This window comes from Anopheles stephensi, chromosome X, assembly GCF_013141755.1.
Source record: "Anopheles stephensi strain Indian chromosome X, UCI_ANSTEP_V1.0, whole genome shotgun sequence".
In the NCBI taxonomy this organism is placed as follows: Eukaryota; Metazoa; Arthropoda; class Insecta; order Diptera; family Culicidae; genus Anopheles; species Anopheles stephensi.
The window spans coordinates 17,693,430-17,717,563 of record NC_050201.1 but is presented as its reverse complement, the minus strand read 5'-3'; the positions used below and the strand labels follow the sequence as shown (position 1 = coordinate 17,717,563).

The following is a 24,134-nucleotide window of genomic DNA, read 5'->3' as shown; positions in this document are numbered from 1 at the left end:
GGCGCACTGGGGTGCTTGAGGAACACTGTTCGCAGGCAAATGTTTGTGTTGTCCAGTTCACTGTTTGGTTATTGTTTCAGCCCAGACGCGATGGACGAAAGAACGATGTCCAAATTCCGATCCACCGACACCTGAACCCCAAATCCAGCCATCACAGCCATAGAAACAGCAATAGAACCGGATCCGAAAAACGAACATCCCTATCGTCTACACCAACAACACACCCCGCAACCACCACACACTCACAACCGAGCATGCCCGGGATAAGGCAAATAACAGGGAGGAAATGCCTTGTTAAAATTTGTGAATTTGTAAAAGTTTACACATGCGGTGTTGACAATACGGCGTCAAGCCGTCATCCTATAAATATAAATAAATAAAATATTTCTGGGATTGAATGACATAGTGGCCTGGTGGCTGATGGGAGAGCAGTGCGTACCTTCGCAAGACAGGACCATGTAGCGAATCCCGCCTGGACCGTCTCCTCATGTTGTCGTACAGAATGGCTTTGTTTTTTAAAAATGACCGCATATTGAATGTGCTCCAAGGTTTTATCACGTAATGTATCTGAACCGCAAGAAATGGTGTAATCATAACCGAAGATATAACCTAACAGTGTTGCGATCAGGTGCCATATGCATTTATTTTTTTAATATTATTCAACTCACCATAACAGACACATAGAACACACATTATGCGTCAGTCTTAAATTTATTTTGTCCTTGCATAGCATTACTAGAACATTCTTCTCGAATATACTTATTCATGCACATTCATGCAGATGGGTAGACCCTGCAATGTTATGCGAGAGACGTTGGAATAATACTGCCCGAAACATTGTCAGGGAGTATGACTTTGGGGTTGCTTGAAAAAATGGCTGGTGGTCGCTAATCGGCATTGCGCTTCTATAGCTCAACGTCATCCTTCGTGCTTTACATTGTGTTATCGGAGCAAAGTTGGGTATTCTGTTGTTACCGGCTGCTGAGAGCGGATGCGGCATAAAACTGAGCTCCAGTTTTGAGCATTGTCAGTTTTGAGCGAACCAGCAGCGGACTGGTGTGGTCGCGGGACAATTGTGCTTGATAAAAACGTTTCATGAAGAAATAGCTATTTGTTCTATTGTGTAGTTTGAATCTAAAATTACATACAGACAAAATGAAAACTTTATCATCAGTTTGTTATTTAGGTGAGCATAAAAATAGATTAAAGTAAAGTACTATATTGAATTCGTCAAAGTGAAAATCTTAAAAAAAGTGTTCATCAATTCAAAGATAGAAATAAGTATCCTTCGCACAATCAACACGAAGTGATGTTCGAATGTTTATAAATTTTAAATAGTTTTCTGTTAGAAATGACTGTGCTTTGCTATCTCTTGAACCCTAAAGTGATAAACAAAAATTTAGAACCCATAAATCATTTCAAATTCAACGTACTCAATGTTTTGTTCATGCAAAGGAAGGTGGCTGATGCATTTGTTTATTTCATATTATAAGTATTTTATTTACAAGAAACGTATTTTGTGTAAAAGAAGATTTATTTGACTGTTCATTACGAGAAGAAGCTGGAGGAATTTTGTTTAAAATATATATCTTTTAATAATTGTTGTAGATTTTTTATACAAAATAATACGTAATCAAATACTTTTACCAGACAGACCGTTCAACATGAATAAAAATAAAACGATGGTTTTTAATTATTTTCAAAAAACTGTTTATTTTTCTTTTGAATTTTTAAATACCAATGAAATAGTATTATAAAAGGATTTTGTTTTTTTTATTTGAAGTGTTTTTGATTTGGGAAATCGAGAGTGTGCTAACATATTTCTGAATATTCTATTGAAAGACATTTATTTATCTATTTCAATCTGTATTCTGTACCTATCATCCTACGTGTATTCGTTTTTTTTTGCGAACACTGGCATCACTGCCGTTATTTAAAAAAAAATAATTAAAATAATAAAAATAGTTAACTTGCTACACCATGACAAAAAGGTAGGACTTTTTTATCTTACGAAGGTCAAATTGTAGAAAATCACCTGACTAGCACCTCCTGTTCCGATTCAATCAACAAACTAATTGGTGTCAGTTCAATGGTGATGGATTGGCTTAAGGAATTTGATAAGAAATAACCTATTTGTAGGAGTCACGCGCCTGCTTACTTACTCTGTTCGGATAAACCTCCATTCAAATTTTCTTATCACGATCGATCACACTTCTTTTCTATAAGCATGGTAAACATGATATGTCATTGATAAGCAATGTATTGAGATCGTGTGCCAGTCTGAATTACCAATGACGTCTCATTAATTTCAGCACTCTGAATCGTATACCACCAACCGGTAATTGTCAATACAATCAGACATCATATCGAATATTTGCGTAATGACCATGCAGCGTAATTCTCAGCGTTAAGGTCAATTTTTAAAATCTGTAGAAAAAAAAATCGTATTAGAACACATACAATTATCCGCTTTTCTATCGTGGCTGCGTACAAATGCGAACAAAATTAATTCAATTGCAACACACTTCCGTGCCATAGTGATTGTAACCATCGGGTTAATAAATTTAATTCAATCAGCAGTTTCAAAAATAAAAATGAAGGGAAGAGCTTATTAAACAGATTAAAAGTTAAGCACCATTCAACAATAATACGTACATTAGGTACTAATTAATTTATTTATTTATTGATTACTGCGGACAGCTAGCGTATTGTCATACATTAGGTACTGTTAAAACAATTTTAAAGTATAAAAATGCAATGTTTGTTGCCTCGTCTTCTGTTTAATGATTTTTTTTATTTTTCATAAATTTTATGAATGTTATCATAGTAGCAAACTTCAAAATAAATATGTACTGACGTTATTAGTTTTGTACATACAACGTTTGGATATCTATATTGCTTCTTTTACTTTTCAATTGGTACTGCAACCTCTAGAGTCCTCGATCTGTTATTTCTGGCTTGGTTAATTTAATTTTACCCGAAGCTTGATAGATAGCGTAGGTGGAGCCAGTCCAGACGGAATTTGATACCCGTTTCTATTGTGTAAAGGCCAGCGTTGCTTCCCGTTGGTATCTTTATTTTCTGATTTTTTAATGAAATAATTACTATATTTACTTGTTCCTGGTTCTAAGAAGTTCTATAAAAAGAACGTTAAACCCAGAGCAACGTAGGTCTCTCTTAGCTCTGATGAACCTTTCGTCCGTCAATGTTACTTTTTTCATTGTATGAAAATCGTTATCAAGAACATATTAAAAAAAGCACACTTTTGTTTGCTTTTTTGACACATTCCTCATCCCCGATTACTTAGCCTACCGAAAAATATAGTGTTAAGTTTTTCAACTCTCAAAATCTATATGTTTCATCGCATACTATGTATGTTTATAGTTTGTAGTATGTAGTAAGTAAATAAGTAAGCAAATAATTTTGTTTACTGCGCTAAAACAACACCTAACCATCTTTGTATTCAAATGCTCGAATGAGGATTTATTAACTCTCAGCTTTTTCAAACTTCTGACGATTTAGTTAAATAATAACAAGCGATTCGAGTATACTTTAAAAATGCGTTATGTAAGTTCATGTAAACATTTCCACTCTACTAATATGCCAAGTCACTTCTTGTTTTTGTTTGCAACAGAATCTCTTAAATTAGTATTTTGAAGGTTAGTTTTAGTTTTTTTACTGAATCTAACATATTTAAGAATCAAGAAAAAAAAGTTGTGCAAAATGCCTTTTTAAGAATACCTCTAATGCTAACACTTTTTGATAGGGAATCCAAAATATATTTTTTTAATTTTTTTATAACATACTAGTCTACACATATCCCACCGAGCATACCCAGGATCAGGCAACATAACAGGGAGGATTTTTTAAATTTGTAATTCGTGCGTTGCTGACAATGCGGTGCAGGCTGCATACTTAAATTATTTATAAATAAAATAAAAACAATGGTAAAAAACTTAAAAATTTAAAAAAATATATTAAGACGGGTCGGGTGTATAGCTTGCACAAGATTCACATTGAAGACTTTAAAGCACAAGTTCTGGTTTTTAATACATAAAAATGTGTGGCATGTAAACAAATAGTGATTTAATTTTTTTATTTAATTTTCAAGTATGTTTCCTGGTAATACAAACAACTTCAGATGAGTGGAACTATCCTACCCCAGGTTCAAATGGGGTAATGAGCGGTAAGTTTAAATTTTTTAAATATTTAGATTGCAATTATTTTTTAGATATTAATCAACTCTTGGTTTATCGTCTATATTTCTATGAGTTTGTGCAAATTGTACTTGTAGTATATACTCTTTTCAACGTGACGACAGATGACGCTTATGATGGAGTTGAAACAATTTATATGCAAATAAAAGGTCCAATGAGTTTGGCCGGGAGGAAACGGATAGTTGTACAATCCGTACGATAGTTGTTAGTTCACACTATTGTATAAAGAGTTTGAGAGAACTGCATTACCATAAATTTTCAATGAAGCGTGCAAAGCGTGTTGCAAATTGTGTAATTTTAAAATTTCATACTAAAACTCCTAGCTATTCAAAATGAGTGCACGAGACAAAAAAAAGCTTTATATAATGAAGCAGAACCAACGGTCATTCATTTTATTCAAAAAAGCCCAAGTGTCACACCTAAGTGTGTTTTTGGAATTAAATAGATAACGTTCTGTAACCAGGAATATTGTTTGGCCATTATAATTAACATGAATAGCAATACGCCCAGGCCGTTTCTTATAAAAAAAAAACATAACAAGAATTTCAAATATTATTACCATAAATCAAATATTAAAAGGCACAATATGAAAGGTAATAAACAGCACCGCTGATAACGAGCGGTGTAAGGTCACATCAAATTAAATTTATTTGATTAAACCAAACAGCTGGATTCTTTGTTGTGTTGAGGTACTTCTACAAAATGAAGGTATTTCGAATTAAGAAAAATGAGATAGATAAGAAACATCGTACCGAACAACAGTTAAAAAAGTAGAGGCATGGATTTAACCTTGTTAGAGCAATTAGATCGTTGCCCTTGTGCTATTGAAATAGCACTTGATAGTGATGGACATCACACCAGTAGGTAATTATCACAGCTTGGAGAGTGCTGACCGTCGAGAGCAGCCTCGTAGTGCCAGTTTCTCGGTTGTGCCTTTCTAGCTATTGTCTTTTTTTTTTTTTTGACGGGTATGAATAGAAAATATATCGTTACGAAATGAGTACAAACAAAATCAATGCCGTCAGCACCATATGCGTGTTTCGGTATCCGCTTCTAGCATTTGCAAATTTTTACCACTGAATGTTCCGCTAATTGCAAGCAAGTGTGTTGTTTTTATTTTTGAGCGATCACTGATGTCAATCACTACCTGCATCTTCGAAGTTTTATTTTGGTCTTACGCTCTCGTCAATTTCTCTTTCCTACAGCAATAATTGACAGGACCCAAGTTTAAAAAAAAGTATCGCTGTTGAATGGATAAGAAGCAAGAAAAAGAAGTTTTTAAAATGAAACAAACGTATGATTTTACTAGAAAGCAAACCACCGCAAAGCAAAGACGAAAAAGTGAAAACTACACGATGACTAATTAGGTACTGTTTCCTCAATTGTTTATGAACAGTATTTAACCTGTTTTTATTTGCTTACGCAAACGGCAACAGCTCAAACTAAAGCAACGTCGTTGGCGTGAATTGTTCGGTTATTTTTAGAATTTTTGTCTTTCTGTTTCTTTCTCGGTATTATATTCACAAAATATCTTGATCTGTAATTACAGGCTACCTTAACTTTGTATACTCGTAGCTAAAAATCCAGTCTGGCAAAAAGGCGACGGTTCAGGAAGAATTCGAAATCTATTTTTGTCATGTGAAAGATAGGTGCCACTACCTCTGAGCCACTGGGCCGTCTCAATGTGGTAAATACTAATTAAATTGACGCGTTTGACGTCCCAGGATTTTTTACGTGGTTTTAACGTACACCTTTACTTCGCTCCATTTGTTCACTCAGAAGATTACCTAAACCTTAGATATACATATTTATGACAACATAACTACATAAAACATTCTTATTTTTTGTTGAACAAATTGCTAAGTAAATAAGGTTAGTCATCCATAAACCTTCAAATGGACTGATCGTGTTAAGAAAATTTACCAAGCTGTCTTAGGCCAGAGGCGTTATGGCAGTGCAAATGAAAACAAAACCAAACCATACAACTAGGATTAGATTGTGATATTACGCCGATGAATTTTTATTTATTTTATAAACCCGTTCATGTTTCTCACTATTCCGTTGCAAAAAACAAGACGGTGAGTTGAGAAATGATGCTCTTCGTCGAACATGAGATGCTGAACCATACCTCATCTCTCGCAGAAAACATGTTTCGGGGAGCCGAAAACACGAATCGATCATCACCGAGTGAAACTCCAGACTGTCGCAGCGCACCTACACGCAAATACACGAACAATCCTAACACCATTTGCATTCAAACACGCTTGCACATGCGCTTCGGCCTATCCGTGCGCGTGTGAAATCCTCCCTTCATCACATTCAGAACACGACTGTCGTTCAGCGTGCTCAGGACAGAGCCAATAAGGAAAGAGAGAAGCAGGAATTTGCAGGGGTTTTCAGGCAGTTGTACAATGCGCGCTGCATACCAGCACCAAAACGGCGCGCAAAAAATAGTTCGAGCGCCCCTGCACGCGTGTATTCGCTCTCTCGTATTCCAGAGGCTCTCAAGCGCAAGGGCATGGTTCGAGCCAAAGTGAGTTGAGCTGCGGTCAAGCATTCTAACCGATATTGAACAGCAGAATGGAAGAAAACAAATCATGGTAAAAGACTCGAGAAGGCCCCCCCCTGACAAAATTTGTTAGGCGCTGTAGGATTTACGCCTAAAGGTATGCAATCCGCAGTACACGTTGCGACAGCTTCACAGTGAGCTTTCAGTGTGCTTTCAGTGTGGTTAAAATTGGTTGAAGAAAGTCGAATAAAATATTGTTGTTATTTGATTAAAATCCCCTCTCCGCTAACCGTACCATTCATTTTGGGTTACAGGGGCTTCGTACTAGTTTTCAGTCGCACTAGGGGTGAACAATCGGGCTTAAAACATGCACGGCGTTCTCGGACGGTAACGGAACAGTAATTCGATGAATACTTGTTACCGGGCATAGATATTCAGGAAAGGATGAAAAATAAGATTATCAGCATTTCAAATCGCATGTTCCAATGTATATTATCATGTTCTACTCGCTGTCCATTATCAGTATTAAGGAACAATGCACAATGTTTACATCAAGTGGGTTTTGACCATACAGAAATCCCGCTGTACAACAAAAATGACAGGCCACAGTGCTGCACACAAAAAATTCTAGGGGGGGCCTTCTCGAGTCTTTAACCAACAACACATATAACCAGCTGATTCGATGCGGTCAAGTAAACGTCAAACTGGTGCTGGTCTTCTACTTCTTTCCATGTGTCAAAACGGCCTTTTTACCCACTGGTCCTGTCGAGCAGTTTCCGCACAAGGTCCTCAGCTTTGTACCCAATTTTGTGCTCGTGTGCAACATTCCATATTGCTATCCCTCTTTGCCAGTACGGCAATGATCGTCTGTGCTGCTCTGTCAATTCTTCCACAGCCTGTGTCGATGTGTATGCGTGTGTATGGCACTGCTCGACCGTGTAAACGCGCGGTATTGGTCGCGTCGGTGTAGACTTGACAGGTACGGTGCCGGCACGGAAACAAACCATTGGCCGCAGTTGTTGTTATGGATTAGAATTGTGTTTAGGCAAAGCAAATTTGCCAGCCAAAACATCCGCGTCACGTCGAGATCGCTCCTGTATCGGAGGGACCGTCGCATTAATCAATTGTGTTAAAAATTTGCGGGAAAAACGTAGTGCAATGAAAGCCTTTGGCTCTCTTTCGGAGCCGGCGTAGGAAGCTTCCGGATGTGTTTCGGAGCCGGCATCGGATACTATCGGAGTGTTTAAAGAGGCGGATGAGGTCTCTGAGGGCCAAAGCCTCTTTTAATAAATGATTTAAAAAAGAGCTGTTTTGTTTGTGATGCAAATAGTGGCAAGGCGAAAGAAAACACTCGACTCGCAATTTTTTTTGAAATTTAACCTTTTTTGCATAACAGATGTCAGTTGGGAGTCCATTGACTAATTTCGCTAGTTTATGGGTCATTTTCGCATATCTAATGTTGTCCCACAGACGATTGAAGATATGTGGTTGTATTTTTCGTCAAAAAATCGCAAGCGATACCACCGCCGACTCCTCCTCCGACGCTTCTATCACTCTTCTCAATACCCCTCCCCTCGATGACCTTAGAACTGTTATGTCAGGTTGAGAAATGTCAATTTGCTCTAAACAACTCTACCTCCTATATCCATATACCTCGCATGTATGTATTTTCCTCGGTTTTTGGCTGGTTCCGATCACTGACTAGAGCTTGTATGAAGGCACTGTTTTAACTATGGCACTATATTATCTATGCATCAATGAATGCCAATTATACCAATATAATAGACATTAGAGCTAACAATATATTGGAGTTTATTCATCGCAGGAAAATCATTAATCGTCAAGTAGACTATTCTTCAAGTACATTATTTCATCCACCGATCATTCCAAAACATGTAGTGTGTGAATAAGTGTTTTAAACTAGATTTAGAAAAGATCAGTACTGAAAGTAGAAAAATTATTCGTTTAGTTTATTGTTTGGCATTGGAAGTGGTACCATAGTCATCAAACAGCTTGCACATATATTGTTTGAGGGCCCAATAATAGAGTCAAATGGTGGCTATAACTGTGTTTTTTCTCAGGGAATCTACCGTTAGAACGCACGGTCTGGCGGTACCAACCTTGGCGTCTACATAATACACCCAGCAACAACTAAGTGGCCATTTGTCTACTGTGAAATCTCAAAAATAATCTATCGCAATGATTTCCTTGCATAATTTTGAGGAAATTGATGAAAAATATCACAGCGTTTTGGTATTAACATTGATTGTTTACACTTCGCAATGATTGTTCTTCTTCTTTTAACTGTTTTTTTTTCCTCTTCCTGAAGAAAAACGCGAAACTGACAAGACGCACACACACACACACACACTCACAACCGGGTGTTTCATACACGGTAACTGACCGTTTCGTCCCGATTTCGACCAAAACGCGACCCAATTGTGCACTGGGTTGGTCGTCAAGGGGAAGGGTATTGAGAAGAGTGATAGAAGCGTCGTAGAAGGTGCCGGTGGAGGTATCGCTAGCGATTTTTTGACGAAAAATACAACCAAATATCTTCAATCCTCTGTGGGACAACATTTAATATGTGAAGATGACCCATAAAACATGGAAATTACTCAAGGGACTGATAATCGAGGCTGTTTATTCTATTGGTATCCCCATACACTATGATTTTGTCACAAAACTCTGACATATCTCAACTAAAATGTTGGGCTGTCAAATCGACAAAAATTCAACTTCTAAATACTTACACCTTGATCGCAACGCAACAAATTTATCAACCCGCAAAACGATGGTAACAACTGTCATGCCCTTCATACAAATCGTGAGGAAAAAGTCGAGCAGTGGTTAAAAAAGTCGTTAATTTGCATCGCGAAAGACACAGTTTGGCTATACCGATCGATATATTTATATACTGCCCCGAACCAGTTGATAAACGGTACGGCATCGGATTTGAGAGCTTACGTTGGATTTGGGGAAAACATTATGTACTTTTTATGTGCTATGTCAAAATATAAACATATTTCCTAACCTATTTTACATACATTTAAAAAAACTCAAACCTTTTCAAGTAAATCTACCGATTTTATTAGGCCGTAAAAGAAAAGAAAAATTGGCTGAAAATTATATTTATCATGATTTTGCCGAGAATTTCAACGAACAGCATCTTCGAAATTAGAAAATTTTGAATAAATCTAAACTCTTGAGTAATCTAACTGTAATATTAATTGAACAACTAAAAATTTTCGGCAAAAGTCTGAATAGATGCCCCCCACCACTCACGGACACTCCTTTTTGCATCTATTCAGACTTTAGCCAAATTTTCTTCTTCTTCTTCTTCCTTGGCAATACCGGCAATAATAATCGCTTCGGCACCCCACCTGCAAACGCCCTCAACTTTAAATCAAAAAATCCTATAAAAACAGCCAGCGGCTGTCGATCCAAGAGGAATTAGAACAAAATACGCATAATTTAGGTTGCGGGCAAGTTACCGGTAACGTGATGACCAACGGATACTGAATCGCATAATGTCGGGCCACGTGTGAACCCGACAAACGATACACGCTCTGCGACACCCTTCGGTAGGCTCTTCATCAAAGTTCAGTGTGCGCTCCTCCGGCAACTAGAGTCAGCAACCACCTGACGACCATGCCATGCTGCAAACCACTGCCCGGTCCATCTTCAGGGAGTACACCTCCTAACATCCTCCCACGTATTAATGAAATCGATGGCCACTTATCAACTACACTTTCACATGGAAATTTGCTACGAACCCCAAAACGTACATTCCGCCACACATGTTTTCATTTACGCTTTATCTGATAATTCATGCGGATCTAGCTGTTTCCGCAAATGCTTTCGGTAAGCTGTAAGATTTTTATGCGCATCGTCACCATCACCCGTGAAAAATAATGCATTTAACATTTTTGAAACACATTTTTCTCACTAGTAGTAACAAACTGGTGTTGCTATTTGTAGACAAACCCGAGATTTTACAGCCAATTTGACAGATAGCGTAACTATTCGATCAGTATTTATACCGATCGTTATCTTTTTATCGACTCGTGAGCGGTAGGCGTTCGCGATGTCATTTCGAGCAAATAAATTTATTCGTCGATATAACCAAACCAGTGGTTTATTTTTATCGACTGGCTTTGCGTTAGGTGTCAATGCCTCAGCCCATGACTCCGCAACAGCAGGAGTAACTCCACTATGCACGAGGTTGCAACCGCCCACCACTCCCGAACCCAACGCCAACACAGGTGGACACGCTGTACCACAGCTGGACTGACTTTCAGCACACTGCTACATACGAGAAAAATCCGCCTCCTTTTTACGGCAGTGTGAAAATTGCCATCGAATGCAACTGCTCCGTCAACGGATCACACGTTGTACAACATAAAACACTTATAACAAAGACAACAAAAGGAATAACAAAAAAGGGATGGCGGATATGGATTGGGAGGATTATAGGGATGCGGAATCAAAGGATAACACCGTTGTCTCTGGCGAATCGGTAAATGAGCCTAGGGCCGAGATTGGACGGTTATGAAATGCGCCTTGTTGGACGCCTTTTTTGGCCAGTGAATCTGCCTTCTCGTTGCCACAATGAGAAGGTACCCAAATTAGCGATGTCCTGAACGCCTTGTCAAACTTTGAGCCAAGCAATTCTATGATTTTCATGGTAAGGAAATCCTGACTCATAACAGCCTTCGGGGATCTTAGTGCTTCGATAGCGCTAAGGCTATCTGTAAAAATGAAGTACTGATCCGAAGGTCTCGCTGCTATAATCAATAGTGCGTACAAGATTGCGGCTAGTTCTGCGGTGTAGACACTACACGGCTCCCGCAATTTGAAAAATGCTTCGGCGGACTCACTAAAAACGCCGAAGCCGGTGCCCTCCTTAGAGGACGATCCATCAGTATAATACTGGCTACTTTGGTCTTTTTATGTTGATGATATCGGGGGAGACAATGATGCCGGTACGCGGACGATTGCGGTTTACAACAAATTAAAACTTATTTATTACATTACACTTATTACACTTATTACACACGCACACACACACGCTAAAACTTCGCTCGTCTAACGCGTCCTGTCTCGGCAGCGGCTGGATCAAGAAAGAGGCCGATCGGTCCCGAAGCCCGAACACGAAGGATGAACCGCATGGCACGTCGATCGCTGTCATCCGTTGACAGGACCGAGTAACGGCGTTACGGTCCGGGCCTCCGCTGCTTGGTCGAGTATACACTCAACACCTCCCCCTTTTAATTCAGCCGATACGCGCTGAACCTACGAGGCAGTCTTCTAGTCCTAGAAGATCGTCGTGGTAGCTGTGTCTGCTGGGTGTTGCTGCTGCCACTAGACGAAGCCGCTCGTTGTACCTCCGGTTGCACGGATGATGCTGGCGATGATGCCGGTGCTCGCTGAACCCCTGTCAGCGCCGGTGCTGCTGAAGATGAGGCTGGCTCCGTTGGCAGCGAAGCGGACGGCGACTGCTGACGAGACGTCAAACTCATCTCATCTAAAAGTAAACTAAGGGGAAATTGGTGCTGATCCATCTCGTTCCGTTCTGATGAGCTAGCGACACGGCGGCGGAGCTGATTCACATGACGCCGAAGTCTTCTCTGGTCGTGCGACACAACCTCGTACATGACGTTGCCAATTCTGCGAGCAATCCTCCCTGCTATCCAATTCCAAGAGTTTGCCCGATACACCTTGGCATACACTAAATCACCAGGCTGGTATTCACGAAAGTCATCCTTCGCTGTAGACTCCGATGCTGCAGGAGGGCGCAATAGATGATGAATTGTCCTGGTCGTTCTTCCAAACATCACTTCGGCTGGTGTGCGCTGGTCCAAAGCAGGATTTGGTGTTGAGCGATACGTGAGAAGAAACAAGTCCAGGGCCTCTTCAAGGGACACGTTCCTCGCCCGTATTTTCTTCAGTGATCGCTTGAAGGTATCCACAAATCGCTCTGCCTGGCCGTTGGACTGTGGATGAAAAGGCGGTGTGCGAACATGGTCGATGCCGTTACACTCACAGAACTCCTTGAAGGCCTCGCTGGAGAACTGGGTACCGTTGTCGCTGACCAATGTAACTGGCGGTCCAAATCTGGCAAATATTCCTCGCAAAATAGATATTGTAGCGAATGAGGTAATACTTGCAGTTTTAATGATTTCCGGCCACTTGGAGTAGGCATCTACCGCAATCAGGAAATAGGCTCCCTCCACAGGTCCAGCGTAATCGATGTGTACGCGGTGCCAAGGCCCAGGTGGCTTCGGCCAACATGATGGTATCTGGGATGGTGGTGATTTCGCCGCAGCCTGGCATGCTTCGCATGAAGCAACTCGATCGGCGATGTCGCTGTCCAATGATGGCCAATACACGAAACTGCGTGCAATCGCCTTCATTCGCTGGATGCCCGGATGCCCTTGATGAAGCTGTCTAAGGCATCTCTGCTGCAAAGCTGCGGGAATCACAATCCTCTCTCCGAAGAGGATACAGTCGCCAACGGTCGTCAGTGCTTCCCTTCTGTTGTGGAATTGGGCCAATTCCGCACCATAACTGACCTTGCCTGGCCAACCCGATTGGACGTAGCGGTACACTTCGCGCAGTAGAGGGTCCTTTTTCGTAACTGCTGCAACTTCTGATCATGTACTCCTGCTCCGGTTTCGCGTGCTTGCTGATGAGCCGCGACAGCAGGTCTGCATTGCCGAATTTATCCGTGGGTATGTACTCGATTTCGAAGTCGTATAGCTGCAGCGCTAGAGCGAACCGCTGCAGCCGGTTGGCAGTATACACAGGAATTCCCTTTTTTGATCCAAAGATGCGCAGCAATGGCTTGTGGTCGGTTTGGAGGCGGAAATGCCTGCCATAAAGCATCTTGTGGAATCGGGTTACTGCAAAGATGATAGCCAGTCCTTCGCGGTCAATCTGGCTGTACCCCTCTTCTGCTTTCGTTAGAGCCCGTGACGCGTGCTGCACCACCTTTATTGATCCATCCGGAAACTTGTGGCTAATGGTGGCTCCGAGCCCAACCGATGAGGCGTCTGCGGCTACTATGATTTCAGCCGTAGGGTCATAATGTGTCAGAAGCAGATCAGACTTTAATATTTCCTTGAACTTTCTGAAGGCCTCTCCGCACTGCTTCGTCCATACAAACTGATTGCCATCTTTCAACAAGTTATCCAGGGGGTATCTCAAATTCCGCATGTTAGGCACAAATTTTCCGTAGTAATTAATGGCACCCAAAAACGAGCGGACTTCATTCACATTTGATGGAGCTGGTAGGTTTACAATAGCATCAATTTTCTTTGGATTTGGTCTAAGGCCAGTACGATCAATTATGTGCCCGAGGTACTCTATCTGATGCGTCTTAAAAGCACACTTCTCAGCTTTGATAGTAAACCCAAATTCTTTAATACGCTGAAGCACCTTGTTGAGATTTTCATCGTGCTCTTCTTCAGTTCTTCCCCCGACAACAACGTCGTCCAGATAGCCAGAAGTGTAACACAATCCGGCGAGCATCGCATCCATTATCTGCTGGAACGCGGCTGACGCAACCTTTAATCCAGGAGGCAGACGATTGTAAAGGTAAAGACCTCGATGCGTGTTGATCGTTAAAAGGGGCCTGTAACGCTCTTCAATCTCAACTTGCAAAAATGCGTCTGACAAATCCACTTTGCTAAAAAATTTGCAATGGGCCAATCTTGCAAAAATATCATCGGGGAGCGGTAACGGATATTCATGCGGACGCAACGCATCGTTCAACCCCGTCGAATAATCGCCGCAGATTCGAATAGCTCCACTGCTTTTGCGTACGACGACTATTGGTGTCGCCCATTCCGAGTAATCAACAGGTGTGATCACATTCATCTGGACCAGGCGATCGAGCTCTTCCTCTACTGTAGCCTGCATTGCGTATGCAACCGGTCGCTTCGGGCGGAACACTGGACGGCAATTATCCTTAAGCTGCAGCTTGATCTGCGCTTTCGTGCAAAGCCCTGTGCCACGAAAAACTTCCGGAAAACGGCTCTGCAATTCCTTGGGAATCTGTGCGGTCGTCGAAACTTTGGCGCAAAACACATCCATTGGAACGGAGCTAAGAGCAAAAAGGTCAATCAAGTCTGCTCCCAGTAACAATAAATCGACTTGAGCCACACGGATGATCGCCGGCTTGGTAGCATTACAAATGGCAACCTCTGCTCTAAACTCGCCAAGTAGCTCCAGCCTTTCATTAGAGGCAGTCTTTGCGCAAACGGTAGGCTGCACCAATGACGGCTTCCCTACTTTCTCCCACGCTGAACGACCTATGACCGATATATCTGAACCCGTATCTAGCTGCAACCGGATGCCAACTCCATTGATGGAAACTTCCACAAACTTGCGACTAGCCCGTACGCTGCACACCGTGACGGTTTTAGCAAATCGCGTTGGGCGATAAAACTTTCGGCCAGCCCGATGCTTCTGCTTGCGGCAGCGTTCCTCCAGATGACCAACTTCACCGCATTCACGACACTTATGGTTAGTATGCGGACAATCCTTCACCCAATGCAAAGCTCCACAGAACCAACAAGGGTTACTTGGTTTTCCCGACCGGTCATCACGATGTATGGGACGCGAGCGCAATCCTTTGCCGCGAAACCCATGATGGCTACGGCGCGCGCCATTTTGAATTGCCAACACTCGCTCCTCTTTTTCTCCAATGATCATCGCATTTTGCTTCTTTAATGCCACCAGACGACTACACTCCGCCGATAATTGCTCGAGGGTGATTTCAGCATGTTCCTCGTAGCGCGAGTACCACGCCTCGAACGTTAGACCGGCTTCAGCCTCGAAGCGGAATTCGGTGATGTTTCTCGCCAGCGAGTCCAGGATTTGCTCCGGATTGGCTGGAGCTGACCGATGCTGCTGCTGCGGTTGCGACGCGATTTCCGATACTAGTGGTTGCTGCTGTGATGCACTTGGCGGATGCACTACTGGTAGCTGCTGCTGCGATGCGTTTGTGGGCAGTGATGCTGGTGGCTGTTGCTCAATTTTTGTCATTAATTGGCGTAGAAGCTGCATTATTTGATACATTGTTGGCTCACCGTTTTGTGACACGCCTGGTAGCGATGGCGGGTGCTGCATCGAAGCGGCTGGAGCGAGCGATGGCGGATGAAGGCTTGTGGGCGCTGATGATAGCGATGGCGAAAAATGTGCCGAGGACGCTTGAGATCCCTGCTGCTCGACCGCTGGAGCGTTTGGCGGGAGCGGTTGGCCGTATCCGGGTTGTAGTAACGCAGTACCCGGGGTTTCGAACTGCTGCGAGAGACGGCGCTGCTCTTCCTCCATCGATGAGTCCGTACGACGGCGTTTGCGTGAGGAAGGAATTGTTGCTCTGCGTGTGTATCACTTTTTTTTACCAAATTTCCTCGTCGCCACTTTTATGTTGATGATATCGGGGGAGACAATGATGCCGGTACGCGGACGATTGCGGTTTACAACAAATTAAAACTTATTTATTACATTACACTTATTACACTTATTACACACGCACACACACACGCTAAAACTTCGCTCGTCTAACGCGTCCTGTCTCGGCAGCGGCTGGATCAAGAAAGAGGCCGATCGGTCCCGAAGCCCGAACACGAAGGATGAACCGCATGGCACGTCGATCGCTGTCATCCGTTGACAGGACCGAGTAACGGCGTTACGGTCCGGGCCTCCGCTGCTTGGTCGAGTATACACTCAACAGGTCTAAATGGCCATACTTATCCCTGAAAATGCCCGGATCTACCATCGGGCGAAGATCATTCGGTATGGTCTTAATTTCCTCGTGCAACGAGGAATCTGTTGTTAAAAGGGAACTTTAGGTCTCAGAAAGGGCAGCACGGTTTAATGCCTGTGGAGCGCTAGGATGCACTTGTAGGGCAACAAAATCTTCGTAGATTTTCAAGATTTTTCTCTTAGAACCTGTCTCTAGAAGCGCTTTAAAATTTTCTTCGATCAAGGGATTTGATACTGAAGAACGGACTAGAAGGCGAAGCGACAGCATTTCAAAACGTAGTTTCAGCGGCATCACTCCGGTCATCACTTCTAGGGACATGTTATGTGTGGATTTCATGCTCCCGAGTGCGAGTCTAAGACAACGATACTGTAGCCTCTCCAGTTTGAGGATATGCGTGTTGGATGCCCAATGGCAACATATGCTGCCATATTCCAACACGGATAGTACCGTTGTCTTGTCTTATACAGTCGCAGGACGCCTGATGGATGTGCGCCCCACCAGAATCCTGTGACTGTCCTTAGAAAGTTGATTCTTTTGCTGCATTTTTGTACCAGATGGGTGATATGTGTACTCCAGTTTAGCCTTGAATTGAACCAAACACCAAGGTATCGAAAATTGTTGGTAGTTGATATCTTTTCACCGTACAAAAAGACATCAATTTTCGGGTCAAATAGTCAGAGAAAACTCTGTTTTTCGTCGTGTCGCTAAAAGGAGAAAAGACTACCATCTCAGTTTTCGTTGCAGAGAACTTGATACCAAGGTTTTCAGACCACTCGGCAAGGTTGTCCAAAGTGGTTTGTAAAGCCAGTTGTATTTCGGCGGCGTCCCTGCTTGCAAATGATATGACGCCGTCGTCAGACAATTGTCTAATGCTGCAGTTCGGAGCTAGACAAGAATCTATTTCACTGACATAGAAGTTATATAGCAGGGGACTCAAGCAGGACCCTTGTGCTAGTCCATGGAAACTGGTCCGCTTAAACTGAACATGACCATTGTTGAAATACATAGCTTTCTCCGACAAAAGGTTAAACAGAATATTGTTCAACTTTGGACCCAGTCCCACATTTTCTAATTTTTGACTCAGCTTGTATGGTGATACTGAGTCAAATGCCCCCTGTATATCCAGGAAGATAGATCCCATGTTCTGCTTGCGTGCACGTGCAAGCTCTATTTCTGTAACCAGAAGGGCTAAGCAGTCATTAGTACCCCTGGCTTTACGAAAACCAAACTGGGTATTTTATAGAAGGTTGTTCGTTTCCAACCATACTTCTAACCGAAACAGAATCATCCTTTCAAGGAGTTTCCTCAAACACGACAGAAACGATATTGGTCGATACGAATCGTGTCTTGATGGCGGTTTGCCAGGCTGTGACAACTTTCACTTCTCTCCACTCTTGCGGAACGCTGTTGACCTCCAACACATTGTTGAAGATGCTTAACAGACGTTTCCTCCCTACGTCGGGAAGATTTTGAAGCAATTTGCTGCCAATCTGACCTAGACCTGGGGAGGAATTTTTGCTTGACATGCTGATTTGCAAGTGATAGCTCTACCATTGTGAACGGTGAGTCCATCCTAGGGTCACTTCTAGGCGCATGTTGTGTAAAGTTTTATGCAGGAACGAAATCGAGGTAAAGCTTGTGGGCAAATTCATACAGCCACTCGCCAGAAAAGCTTTCGCTCTCATTGATGTTGTTGCTGTTTCGCATCCTCCTAGCCATTCTCCAAAGCGAATTAAGTGAAGTGGCGGGGTCTAGATTATTGACGTATCTACGCCAATAACCCTTTTTCTTCGCCTTCAACAGGTTTTTGCACGTTCTCTCCAGTCCTTTATATTTTTCATATAAGGACCTCGAGCCCGTGTTCCGGAAGGCTTTAAATGTCTCACGCTTCTTGGTAAAAGCCGCTTGGCAATCCTTGTCCCACCAAGGAGTGGGAGGTTTTTTAAATGTCCTTGCTTGGTGGGAGCGCCTTGTTTGGGCCTCAAGGGCGCACTTGTTTATAATTGAAACAAGTTTTTCGTACTCCTTGACAGGAGACAAATCTTCCAAGTCAAGAGAAAGCGAAGCGGCTATTAATTCGCCGTATCTCGTCCAGTCGATGCTCCTCGTTAAGTCACATTTAACGGGGATTCCTTCTACTGGACATCCTCCCTTGATGTAGGAAATTTCTATCGGCACGTGGTCACTGCCGATAGGGTCCTGGATTACCTTCCCACTAATATCCAGGGCCATTGCTGATGGACATAGAGACAGGTCCAGTGCACTCGCCCTACTTAGAGGTGTCTGCATCCTAGTTGCCTCTCCTGAGTTGAGAATGGAAAAACCAAATCTGTCGCAGAAATCTCGGATGATAGGAGTGCGAATGTCATCCTTATCGCACCCCCAGTCGATTCCGAGAGAGTCGAGAGAGTTAAAGTCTCCCAGGATCAAAAGCGGTCCAGGCAAGACTACTGCTAAATTTCCAAGATCCTCTTTGAACTTTTCAATTTTTTCTTTTTCATTGTTGGCTATCGGGGGGATTTAAATAGACGCAATTGTCACGTGAAGAACGCCCAGTTTTGCCTTAACTGCGACAGTTTCTATTATTTCTTGTCTAGGGGTAGGTATTCTGGTGAAAGTGTGACTCTTTCGAACACCAATCAGTACTCTCCCACCCCTACCCCTAGTAACGCGATCTTCACGGATTATATTATATCCCGGGAAGGTTAATTCAATGTCATCCGATAGCCAAGTTTCACAAAGGGCAAACACATCGCAGTTGTGTTCGCCCACTAATGCTTTAAAGGAGTTGATCTTGCCAAGTAAACTCGTACAGTTCCACTGTATGATAGTAGCCGTAGGAGCCATTAATCATACAAACGGACCATCATACTTAAGCATGGTCATTGAGCCAGCCACTGTTTGACCATCACCTTCAGGAAAGGAAGGGCCCAAGTTGCGATCATGTGCAGATGCTGCGGGAGGTTAAGGGTCAAAAGAAGGGACTCAAGAATCTCGGAAAGGGACGGAGTAGGGATCCTCGGGAAGCCCGAGGAGATCGCTACTTCTTGGGCTGTTTCTTGGCAATTTGTTGGGCGGGAGTTGAGGGCTCAGCGTCACGTTTCGGGACGGTTGGGGAAATTTTAGCGTGGCGCTGTGGTGCCAAAGGTCTATTTTTTGTCTTTAGAACCTTCCGCTGTACCTTTTTATAAGGCACTCTCGTGATCTTTACCGATCTCGGTGGCCCCTGTTCAGGTGCAGTCGGACTAGGCTCGCCATTTGCAGTTGTACCCAAAACTGCAAAAGGGTTCGTTGCTTTTGCTCCCTTGAGAGCATCTGTAGTATATCTGTAAGAACCGCGTGCCCGCTCGGCTACAGTTTTTGTCTGCTCCTTCTGGAGTTTCCGATACACAGGGCACAAGGCTACCTCATGCCACTCCTCCCGACAATGCGAGCATTTTTGGGATGGGGCTTTGCACTCCTCGGTAGCGTGAGCCCCTCTGCATTTTCCGCAGCAAATCTTGCGAGTGCAGAACGGATCGGCATGTCCAATCCGGCTGCACTTAGAACAGGTGGCCACCCTTTTCACGTATGGCCGGTCGATGGGTATCCGGAGGCCTTCAAGAATGAGGGCCTGCGGAAGTACCGTTCCCTCAAACTTTATCCGGAGGGAAGAGGTCGGGACATATTTTTTTCGTTTTTGCATGAGGCATCTAGCTTAAAAAGCTTTTTTGCCTCAAGCACTTTTACTTTGGGTGAGTCTGGTGCTTGAAAAGCTCCCACACCAAATTTTAGAATATCCTCCTCCGGATAATCGAAATCCTCGATTACGCCGGTCACTTCCACCAGACTACCGGGGATATAAACCCGGTAGAACTCCGTAAAATCTGGGTTAGCCGCAATGACGTTGGCTTGAGCCCAGTCCTTTGCGGTGACCCTGATCTTGTTCGGGCACACCCGAAACACATCGGCAACACCCGGGTATTTTCGGAACAATGATGCCGCGATCGTCCTTACATCGAGCTGTTTAATTCTCGGCATGAAGAAAGCAAACGGCTTACCCTCCCATGACGGCGGGTAAGCACGCGCGCGGTTTTTCGGATAGTGGCACATCATTCAGGGTCAGCGGGGCACTATTTGCCAGCGGGGCACTAGATATCAGCGGGGCACTACACGAGGCCTTCGAAGTAGATGGCCTTTCTTCTAAGGCCACTTTTTTGGTCGCAGGCGCAGCCTTAGGCTTTCTTTTTACCTCTCTACAGGGCTCAGCCTCCCGATCCGACTCAGAATTATCCTGCTCTACCCCCATGGTAGAGCCGGATACAACGGTAGGAGAGAAAAGGATAACTCACCGTGACACACGACGCACAAACAAACACACACACTCACACACGCTCACTGAGTACAAGTGACACGCTGCGCGGATACGCTTGTTTGTCGCAACGATAGACAGGTACACACACTCACGACACTAAGAACAACCGTCGATCACCACTTGATCGATACAGTCAACGGCACAACTCCGAGCGAATATAGGAGGGAACACGAAACACCGATTAGTGCGCTACGAGTATTTGCGCTGGGTACACAATAGCACACGAGAGCGATGACCACTTATCTGCCTTTAGAAATAATTCGTAAGGACGCTTCCGAGCGAAACACATCCTCTCACTACGGAAGCTTGAGGCAGACTGAAAAGGTTGTTATAAGTTGCGCAAATAAATAATCCAACCAATTCTGGATCTGTTCATAGAAGGAGATCTGCTGGTCAGCCAATCCATGTGCCATGGATCGGAACAGATGGAAATCCGATGGGGACAGATCCGGTAAATACGGCGGATGTGGTAAAACATCCCAATTGAGGGTAGTAAGGTAGTTTTTCACAGGTTGCGCAACATGTGGCTGAGAATTGTTATGCAGCAGAATAACTTTGTCGTGGCGTGATGAGTATTCTGGCCGTTTTTCACGCAGTGCTCGGCTTAAACTCATCAATTCTTTCCGTTAGCGTTCACCAGTGATTTTTTCGCGGTTTCAGAAGTTCGTAGTTGATGACGCCGGGCTGATCCCACCAAATACTCAGCATAACTTTCAAGCTATGGATGTTGGGCCGAGCTAATGATGTTTGGGTATGATCGGGAGATCCCCATGATTATTTGCGCTTAGGATTACTGAACAAAATCCACTTCTCGTCTCCCGTCACGATTCGGTTCACACATGACGAGTCTGCGTTCAATGTCCCGCGGCTTCAACTCGTGTGGGGTCCATTTGCCCTACTTCTGTATCAAGCCTTACGCGTTCAGCCGTGAAGATATGGGCTGACGAGTTACACCAAGCATGGCTGCAAGCTCTTCTTGCGTTTGGCAGTGATTTTCCTCCAGTAAAGCCGTAAATTCTTCTCGGTTTGGGCCTTCCTTCACGTTGAGCATCCTCCACGGCAAAATCACTGCTGCGAAAGTGTCTAAACCAATCCCGACACCTTGTTTCGCGTAGAGTATCATCGCCATAAACTCTCGAAAGCTCTCGATGCGCTTCGGCTGCCGCTTCCTTCGCTCGAAACAAAAACAGCAACACCTTGCGCTTATTTGGCGCAAAATCATTCATTTTTAAGAACTAGGAACTTTTACTCGCACAAAATAATCACTAATCTGATTACACAGTTTAATTATGTCATTCCCGAACTTGATTTATGACGTTTGTAAACGTCAAAATCGCGCCACAGTCCACAGTGGCCCCATTGATTTAAAAACAGCCGTTATTTATTTGTGGACCTAATAATAAATGTTGGACGGCCTAGCCGTATTGCTACTGGTTGATTTTAAGGTCTCCAGATTTCCGTTTGAGTTACGGTGTATTCCACTAATCTAGTATTTGTAAAATATGGTCCATGTGTGGAGTAGTATACGTGGTTCATGTGATCATCGCATATGGCATTTCTTTGAAAATCTACCATGTAGTTATTTTATTACTAATGTTTTTCATCCGTGATGGTTTCTTATTGTCATTGCAGAGCCAGAAAAGTGGGGAGGCCAGTGTGACAATGGGCGTCGGCAGTCTCCTATAGATCTAACGCAAGCAGCTGCAGTTCGAGGTGAATTCACACCTTTCTTTTTCAACAACTATAAACTACCAATTAAACAGGCGCTGCTGGCCAACACAGGACATTCAGTTCAGATATCTAATAGAGACCCAGCAGTAACGATACAGGGTGGAGGATTAGATGGGCGTTTTGCGCTTGATCAAATGCATTTTCATTGGGGATCGGAGCATACTATCGATAAAACGCGGTTTGGACTTGAGCTGCATCTAGTACACCATGACTCGCGCTATTCGTCCCTAGAAGCTGCAGCGGCGACTCGCAACGGAGTAGCCGTAATTGGTGTACTTTTCCATGTTAGTGATCAACCGAATATGCACATCGATGTCATTCTCGACGCTATCGCAGATATTCGGAACGAAGCTGGAAAAGAGACTTTGTTAAAGGGTAAACTTTCACCACATTATTTGTTGCCAGTAAATCGTACTACATTTTATCGATACGAAGGTTCGTTAACCACACCGGCATGTGCTGAATCGGTTATTTGGACGGTTTTTGCTAACAGTGTTGGTGTATCATTGGAACAAATAGAGCAGTTTAAAGCTATCCATGATCAAAACGGTAGAGAGCTAGTAAACAACTTTCGTTCTATTCAACCCCTCAATGCTCGAGCTTTAGTGTATGTGAATGTATGGGATGGACAGGGAAATAGTTTAGCAACGGCCCTACGTTTGGATACGCTCTTGCTTGGATTGGTAGGGACTTTAATGATATTGAACTTAAGAACAAACTGATAACATACGTTGAAGTTGACAAAGTGCAATTGAACAACGCTTATAGTTTCGAGAAGGTAAAACGCAACATCTTAATACAGTTAGCAACTTTAAGAACTTTGAGAAAGTAATACGGCCAGGCGTCCTTCATGAATAAAGAAATTATTTTAATAAATTTAACTGAATGATGGACTAACTAAAGTTTTATTGTAGATTCTCACCAAAATCATAATATTATCTTATTAAAGGAACATTTTTTCAAAGTGAAAGACAGTTAAAGTAAATGAATTAAATAAATGTATGGAAAAACAACAAAAAGCAATACGGCCAGGCGTTCTTTATGAATAAAAAAAAACTACAAATACAATAAACTTATTATTCCGCAATCATTATAAATTTCGATTAATACTTTAAGTTTTGAAAGACATCAGCAATCAAAAAACAGTTTATTTATTTATTTATTTATTGAGTATTACGGTCCGATGCCGTATTGTCCAAAAAAACAGTTGTGTTTATATTTTTTTACAAATAATAATTTTATTATAGAAAAAAAACGTAAAAGAAATGTTCTTTAAACTACTTTTGAAGAAAAGCATCAATGTTTATGTTACGGTAGGAGGTGTAGTTTGTATTGTATAACACACTATTGCTATGCTTTATTTATTAGCCAAAGATGGTGCGGTCCGGTGGCCGAAGCTACAGCGGCGCCGATCTTCACACTGCAAGACGACTTTTCGGTCTAATAACTGCTCCTATACCACCCTACTCAATTCGCTGCCAATTACTAGAACTTCCCACACTAGAGTCCCGTTGTTCACAGGCTCAAGCGTATCTAATTTATGGCTTA

At 42.9% G+C, this 24,134-nt stretch overlaps 2 protein-coding genes across 2 annotated transcripts; one reads left to right on the top strand and one right to left on the bottom strand.

Annotated features, from left to right (window-relative positions):
* Positions 1–962: 962 nt before the first annotated feature.
* On the top strand, positions 963–23,683 carry LOC118512715 (carbonic anhydrase 1-like). Its single transcript, XM_036057558.1, has 3 exons — positions 963–1,186; positions 4,112–4,186; positions 22,488–23,683. Exons 1-3 carry the CDS (start codon positions 1,156–1,158, stop codon positions 23,306–23,308), a joined length of 927 nt encoding a protein of 308 aa, XP_035913451.1. The 5' UTR covers positions 963–1,155; the 3' UTR covers positions 23,309–23,683.
* LOC118512363 lies at positions 11,724–16,326 on the bottom strand. The gene is made up of 2 exons (XM_036056682.1): positions 12,809–16,326; positions 11,724–12,722 (listed from the first exon to the last, which is right to left on the bottom strand). Exon 1 carries the CDS (start codon positions 16,063–16,065, stop codon positions 13,177–13,179), a length of 2,889 nt encoding a protein of 962 aa, XP_035912575.1. The 5' UTR covers positions 16,066–16,326; the 3' UTR covers positions 11,724–12,722; positions 12,809–13,176.
* Positions 23,684–24,134: the final 451 nt, after the last annotated feature.

Excerpts from the sequence above, each read along its gene's own strand:
- LOC118512715 (XM_036057558.1), top strand. The coding sequence starts at position 1,156 with ATGAAAACTTTATCATCAGTTTGTTATTTAG. Across the intron at positions 1,187-4,111 it reads ATCATCAGTTTGTTATTTAG|TATGTTTCCTGGTAATACAA; the intron begins GTGAGCATAAAA and ends TTAATTTTCAAG. Across the intron at positions 4,187-22,487 it reads TTCAAATGGGGTAATGAGCG|AGCCAGAAAAGTGGGGAGGC; the intron begins GTAAGTTTAAAT and ends TTGTCATTGCAG.
- LOC118512363 (XM_036056682.1), bottom strand. The coding sequence starts at position 16,065 with ATGGAGGAAGAGCAGCGCCGTCTCTCGCAGCAGTTCGAAACCCCGGGT.